The sequence below is a fragment of the Epinephelus moara genome, chromosome 3 (genome assembly GCF_006386435.1).
Source record: "Epinephelus moara isolate mb chromosome 3, YSFRI_EMoa_1.0, whole genome shotgun sequence".
Lineage (NCBI taxonomy): Eukaryota > Metazoa > Chordata > Actinopteri > Perciformes > Serranidae > Epinephelus > Epinephelus moara.
Window position 1 is genome coordinate 25,994,639 of NC_065508.1, and position 7,786 is coordinate 26,002,424.

Genomic DNA, 7,786 nt, shown 5'->3' on the forward strand with positions numbered 1-7,786 from the left:
GAAAAAATACTGGCAATCATGTCCGCATGGCACAAACCACATGTTTTGGACAGCTGTGAAGTGACAGAATGTCCCACCATCATGGTTCTTATATTGCCAGATTCCAGAGAGTCTCCCCTCTTCATACAGTATATGGCAGAATATGTCTTTTTCCAACTTGCTATGGTGAGATACATGTAAAAATGTAAGAATTTAGTCACACGGATTTGTTTTTCTTCATTGATATAAAGATTAATATAAAATACAGGCACATAGAAGGACATGGAATGATGGCAAATCTGGTTAGCCCAGATTGTCCTGAAAAAAACAAGATATAGCATGTGTATGTAGCCTTTATGACTGTGATATGAGCTTAAAACTAAAGTCAGTAAAAATACCCCAAAAACGCCTAGGGCCCAAAGGGTTAAGGTCAACATATAGGTGCACTGCTACCTTAGCAGGAGCTGTTTTGTGTCTCTGGCAGCTCCTGTGCCTCTTTAAAAACAAAAACAAAATCGGGGAGGGCGGAAAATTGTCACCTGCCCAATTTTGTTTATACAGAATGCGCCATTTTCGGGGCAATGGGGGGCGTGAGCAAGTAACAAAACGTGGAGCTCAGCGTGTGACGTAAACAGTGACGTGGGAGGGAAGCTGCGGCTGGTCAGGCGGCGATTCTCTCGTAAGTCGGCCTGTCCTTCACAGTTCCCGTCATCTGACGGTTAATGACCTCTTCGTTTGCGAGGACAAGGAGGGCGCGCTATTCTTTGTCTCCCCAGTTGCTCATCTTTACAGTGTCTGTCAGGTTTGCATTTCCCTCTTGCTACTAGCTGCTCGCTAATTCCTGCTATCAGCTGTTTCCTGTTTATCCACCGCCAGTGGGTCGCACGTGCGGCGTCATCAACAGCCGCCAATCCGGCTCTGTGTGTCTATACGCTCGCAGCTGGCCGGCAAATTGGCCCAACATTCGCGGAAAATCTGGCAGTGTAAAAGGGGCTAGTGTCTGCATCGTCTTGGCCACCGGGTTGATGGTGTTCGTCTCTTTCAGAGAACTTAAATATTTTTGGCTGGCTTAGTTTTGTTGTCGGACACTATACAGTCCTTGGAAGTGCGTCTTGCCGCAACTCCAAATGCTAAAAAATGACACTTTGGTCTTTAAAAGATAAACAACTATAATCTAACTGGATAAACAATCTCATTCAAAAACACAATACTTGATCTATACATGATTAAGGGACATTATTTCAACCTTAAATGTCAACTTTATTTTTTTAATATCTACACTGGTGACAATACGGTAACAGACAATGACAATATTAAAATGACAGAAATTAGAAGAAAAACTCACTTGTCCTGAAAAACCTTGAAATCCGAGACGAGGTCGCAGACTCGCAGGCCGTTCCGGGCAGCTTTGGAGGAGTAGGCAGGACCGATCCCTTTTTTAGTGGTTCCCAAACTGCAGAACAAATAAAAACACAACATTTAAAACAGCAATATAGTATTTGTTTACTAAAAAATGATCACTCCAACTTGCGAACAGTACACATTATGATTTACACTTCACCAAAGTAAAGATATTCAGTGTTTGAACCAATTGTAATAGATTTACTTTTTCCCTTCTTGCTGCTGACGCTGCTGCTCCTGGATTCCATCAACAGCCTGATGGAAGTTGAACACTAGAGGCGGATAAACGGGACCATCAACAAGAGGACATTTCTCATTTAAAAATCTGAGTGAGGAATTCATTTACTCACCAATGTGGGCACGATCAGAGATCTTCAATCTGTCCTCCCATCCTTGTAATCCTGTACGTATATAAAACAAATCCCATGTTATATATTTGTGTATAATCCAGTACCAATAAGGTTTTCCTCTTTCATTTTACCTGACAGTGACGTACATTAAAGTCTTCAACAAATGCAAATACAACACACCTTATACTTTTTCAACCTGCCTCTTGAAGGGATAGTTCAGAATTTTTGAAGTGGGGTTGTATGAGGTACTTATCCACAGTCGGTGTATTACCTACAGTTGGTGGTGGTTTCGGAGGAGCAGGAAGGAGTGCCTCCAGAGAAGCTAAGCAACAACAACAGTGATATTACCTTGCAGAAAATGGGAGCTGCTGGTCTACCGTTGCCCCAACTGGTTAGTTTGGTTGTGTTATTGCGTGACATTCGTGTTTTAAAGGTAAGTTCGGCTACACAAAAGTCATTCAGTGACACAAACTAACCGATCAAGGCAGCGGTGGACCAGCAGCTTCTGTGTTCTGCAAGCTGAAAGTACGGCTGTAAAAGGACACAAAGGGAGCACAGGTAATGGCTCGAGTTTCCAGTCAGCGAGGGCTGTCTGACGGCAAGGTAAAGTGGTGAAAATATTCTAAATATAAAACCTGACTGATTCTTTTAAGGAGGATAGAATAGGTTTTTCTGCTGTCCCCATCCACAGCAGTACATTGCTTAGCTTCTGTGGCAGTACTTCTGTCTGCTTCTCCAAACTGGGTGCATGCCAACTGCCATCTTCATCCATTAACCTTGCTGCAAGTTTTCCCTCTCAACTAATCCTTTAAAGGTAATTAAATGTTTAAAAACAGCACGAGTATGATTATATTTCTAGTCTGACCACTGCACTAATTGGTACACTGTATTAAATCCAAATTCTAAAAGAAATAAGTAAAAAAAAATAAAAAAAACTTTTCACAGCACTTAACCTGTCACAGTAGGCAGAATACAGGTATTGCTAATAACATGAACAATGGCTCTGTTCATTTCCAGAATCCCAGTAAACCATGACAGCAAGCCAATATACACAATACCAGGACGCTGACACTCGTAAATGGAATTCAGCCATCATTTTCCTGTTTTTAATTCAATTAGTGCATGTCAAAATGTCGACCTATTTACTGATACTGACACGGCTTTCCAGGGAAGACAATATGTTGTAGGGGTGCACCCTGAAAGTCACAGATTCAACTAAGATTGCTTCAAGGGGACTTCTGTGGACGATTTGGTCCCTGGACTTTGCTGCAGAGTGAGCAGTTCTCACTTTCACACTGCTCTTTGGTACAGGCAGCTGCGGAGATGAAGACAGCTGACCAGAGGAGGAGTCTCTTGCTTTTGTTTTATGTCTAGTGTCAGTAAAAATTGCTGTTGCACATTTCCAATCCATCATTGCTTTAGTGAGCTTGTCTACCAAATTATGTGAATGTATCTGTCACACTGAGCCCTGTTCAAACTCTCAAATTTGATGTGGAAAATAAAGAAATGAACAGTCAAATACTGGTGTTAAAAGCCAAATCTGATTCGACTGGCCTAACTCTGGCATCGCTCCTTCTTAGACAACCTTACCTTTGCCTTTCTGCAGGTTCTTTTCCGCCTCCTCGAACAGACCTGGCAGGTGTATCACCACTCCGTTGCCTGTAACGTTAAAAAAAAAAAAAACTTAAACAAACCTAACCAGAAATAACTTCATGCACTAACCACTGCATGAGTAACAAACTGCTAATGTTTTCCCTGAGGTTTATTTTCTGAACACAACCTATCTTGTTACCAATCGCCATAATATGAGTTCCTTTAATGTTTCCTCTTTCTGTTAATTCATAGTGGAACAAAAAATGCTACCAAAAAGAGGAAGAGGAAAATCCAGAGAGCTATTTCTACGAAGAGAGCGCCACTTCCCCAACTATGTGACACGTTACAACTGATAAGGCTGTCTGCTGTGCTTTTGATGTTCACCCCGATCTTGGTCATATACTGATTTTTATTGCTTTATGAGGATCTTTATCTTCCCGCCAACTTCGTCTTTCATAATAAAACACAAGAATTATCACGTACCAATGAAGGACACAGCCTTCTTGTTGAGCACTCCACTGGGCAGCAGGTGGAAGTCATACTCCACTGAGTCCACAACCACTGTGTGACCTGCGTTGTTGCCTCCCTGCAAACAGAACAAAACAGTCATCTTTCTAGAAAGCAGTTTTCTGATGAGAGACAACACTGAGGGAAAGTAAACGAGAGAAACCATCAACACTGAGGACACTTAACAGTGTCATGGTGTTGTTTAACATCTAAAGTTGCCACCTGATCAACACAGGACGCAGCTTGTCTATTCGTGCACACCTTTCTCTAATGCAAACAAGTTTTCACAAGCCTGCAGTGGCAAAAATAAACAGGGTGTGTTCAGGTATCAGACACTTTGAATTTGTGGTTTTCAAGGCCTTAAAAACAAGCTCTCAGCTGACTCACTGTTAACCAAATACAGGACATATTTTCATAGAAAAAAATCGTATTCAAAGGTAAGTAGTAAATAAGAGGTCACATGCAGAGGTAGGTTTTACATAGGAGTATGGTTATTAGAGTGAGATAGGTTAATCTACAATCTACATACACATGGTCTGAGGCAGTTCTAGATTTGTTTGCAGAACATGGAAAAATTCAGGTAAGAAAATACGGAGGGATCCCCAATTTGTGCATAAAACATATGCACGGTTTAAGCACAGATTTGTGCGTATACACAGTTTGTTTGAGAGGCAGAGGACTTCAGTATTGGTGAATAGACATCTGAGTTATATTAATTTTGTATTTTATAATTAGGCTATGTTTTTAATTTTTGTTTTGTTGGGGTTGAGGGTTCTCTGCTAGAAATTTCTGAGCGGTGAATTTTTATGCACTAATTTGTCATTAATTTATGGAGTAAAACATCTTTCATTTTGCCAGACTTAAAGTCTTCTGCAACTTGAATGTTTTTATCGGGGGAGGGAAAATGCACATGGTCAAAATATTGAGGGGGATGTGTCCCCTGTGTCCCCCTCGAAATCTACACCTGTGCAAAACAACCCTTTTTCATGGTAATTCACTCACAGTCATGTAGAGTCCAAGTCTCAGTACACATATTGCACCAAAGCCTCCTCATGCTTGTTGGGTTGACAAATTTTAACAATATGAATGAAGGCATTTCCTGTATATCCTCACAGTAGATAAGGGCCTGTTTGTTGTTAATGAGAAGGGAGGGGTGATGCAAAAAGAGGAAGGCATGTTGGCTTAGGGAGGCGCAAAAAAACTGACTTAACCACCAATTTCTACAGAAGACATGCCTTCCAAACATTTTCTTTAAAAAATGCCAAAATTACAACATATATTCTGACGGTCCTTGGAAGGGTTGCAACGGTATGAGATGACAGTATGATGGTGCGATAACAGTCGTGCAGAATTTATATCATTATCAGTCAGAATAAACCTTGAAGAAATGAAAACAGAAGGGTAATTTCTGGTTGAACAAACATTTTACTGCTATAACTAAAACTTGAAACCATTTTGTTAATGGAGATATGTGTAAAAAAGCCTCCTCTTTAAAAAATAACTAAAATAAAGGGGAGTTTCTCCGTACAGTTGCATTTGTTTTCCCCAATATCGTCGATAAGCAAATGTGATATCTGTCAACTTTTACATCACGGTATACCTTAAAACCCCTACATCCCTGCAACCCTAGTCTATGAACATGTCATGTGTGACAAACTCTTCCAAATCTAGGCTTTAAATAGTGATATTGAATCACTTTATGCAACACAATGATTAGTCGACTAATCGACTATCAAAATAATCTGTGACTATTTTAGTAGTCGACTAATTGGTTAATAGAAAAGTACTATAAAAGTCCCCCAAAATACTCTTATTGCAGCTTCTTACGTTCAAATATTGGCAGCTTTACACACTCTCCCATGACGGTGAACTAAAACCCTTTGGCGTGAGTACGAATCAAGACATTAGATGACATCATTTTGAGGTTTGGGAGAAACAGACTGACATTTTTCAACATTTTAACACATTTTTTGATAACACGATTAGTCGACTAATCGAAGAAATAATCGACAGATTAGTGGACAATGAAAATTATTGTTAGTTGCAGCCTCAATGCAACATATCACAAGATAGCAACCGGCAGTGGCTCAGTCCATAGGGGCTTGGGTTGGGAACCGGAGGGTCGCCTGTTCGAGTCCCCATCCGGACCAAAATATGGAGCGTGGACTGGTGGCTGGAGAGGTGCCAGTTCACCTCCTGGGCACTGCCGAGGCAGCCCCCTCACTCTGATGTATAGGTCATGTATAGGTCCTGTTTGTGCATGTGTGTGTCTTTCAGACCTGTGTGTAATTGACAGCAAGAGTGAAAACATTGAATTTCCCCTCAGGGGGATTAATAAAGTAAATACACTTAAACTTAACTTAAACTTAAATACACCTCAGAAAGACCACCTGAGGAGTGACCTCTGTCCCAGGACAGACCAGAGACCTAAATTTAGTTCTTTTGTTTAGCTTTAGTTGATAGTTATAATCTTGGGAAGCACAACTTCCATAAAGCTGCATAAAAACAACAGAAAGCAGGAAATGAGGTGAATGTTATAGCCAGGAAGGGCGACCAACCAAACCCCCCATTTGGTGCGTACCCTCTGGGCATGTGTCCACCGCAAAGATCTCCTTTATTTGTACCTCATTAAAGGTTGCAACCTGAATATCACCTCAGCCAGTGTTTTATTACAAGCAAGGTCACACTCCCCAGCCTCTGCAGCGACAGAGCTTCAATTCGGCTGTGGTTAGAAGATAATAAAATAAATGTGTGCTACATGTCAGTGAGTTGAAGAGGGAGAGGCGCAGCTGGGTAATACCGGGCGGTCAGAGCGTTACATAACGTTACATTCACTGGATACTGTTATCAGTATGTGGAGGTCATGTGCTGGATTCAGGACATATTTTGCCCCCCAGGCGACAGATAATAAGGGCAAATAAACAACGTAGCTCATTAGCATGTTTTTAGCATCACCTAGCTCCTCTACATCCGGGAGGTCACACAAGGTTGTTGACGTCGGAACCAGGTCATGAATATGACGCGGACGACTTTCACCAAACTCCCGTGTTACCGTTACTTTTAATAAGGACGCCACTGTGTGAAGCTGTGTGAGTGTGAGATTAAATAAACGGTGTGTCCGTGTACCTGGCACCTGCAGACGATATCCGCATCCATGGCGAGCAAGTCCACAACTTTTCCTTTGCCCTCGTCGCCCCACTGCGCCCCGAGCACGACGGTCACTTTGTTCGGAGGCTCCTTGGGGACCCGGAGAGGAGACTCCTGGGAGGCGCTCTCCCGTGGCCGCTTCACCACTGGCTCCCCGTTCAGGGAGGAGACGGTCTCTCGTCCGTTAACGTTAGCCATGGTGCTGTCGGATGCCATGCTGCTGCCCCTCCGTCTACAAACCGGAATATCGTTTTACCGCGTTTCTGTGCGTCACGGGAAGTGCTGGTCTGCCGCCTCACCACCAGGTGTCACTGTTTCCTCTGATAAAGACCTTCATTTCTAATCATAATATTTTCACCAGAGATATTAGCACTCTGGCATCAAGTTGATAATAAAGTACAAACACATGACATTTTTGACTGTTGTATTTTATCACTTCTATTTCCTCTGGGTATGGTTTTCACAAAGCCTGTACAGGTTTCTACCACATCCTCACATGCACTTTTTAAAATATTTTTTATTCCCTTTTGTATTTAGGTATGTGAAACTAATAAAAAAAATTACCGACAGAGCATAGAACTCTTATGTATAAATAAACAACAACTAAAAATACATAAATATATAGAAAAAATAAAAGGGTCAGAGGTCTAATCAGAGACGATATGTTATGAAAAGTGCTCTATAAATAAATGTATCCTTATTATTATTATTATTATTATTATTGTTATTACACTAAAGAGCATACTGTCTTCTCTTGTAGTCACTTCCAACTACATTGAGCTACATTGGAAACAATTGGAAGAATGAAA

The 7,786-nt window shown here is 41.4% G+C and overlaps 1 protein-coding gene across 1 annotated transcript in view; it reads right to left on the reverse strand.

Moving 5' to 3' along the window:
- adssl (adenylosuccinate synthase, like) overlaps positions 1-7,288 on the reverse strand; it is a 17,953-nt gene extending 10,665 nt beyond the window's left edge. Inside the window, exons 1-6 of the mRNA XM_050034437.1 lie at positions 6,957-7,288; positions 3,807-3,909; positions 3,321-3,389; positions 1,731-1,781; positions 1,586-1,652; positions 1,325-1,432 (exon numbers count right to left, since the gene is read on the reverse strand). Of these exons, the coding sequence (XP_049890394.1) occupies positions 1,325-1,432; positions 1,586-1,652; positions 1,731-1,781; positions 3,321-3,389; positions 3,807-3,909; positions 6,957-7,193 (635 nt within the window). The 5' untranslated portion in view covers positions 7,194-7,288. The remainder of the gene's footprint in view (positions 1-1,324; positions 1,433-1,585; positions 1,653-1,730; positions 1,782-3,320; positions 3,390-3,806; positions 3,910-6,956) is intronic.
- Positions 7,289-7,786: the final 498 nt, after the last annotated feature.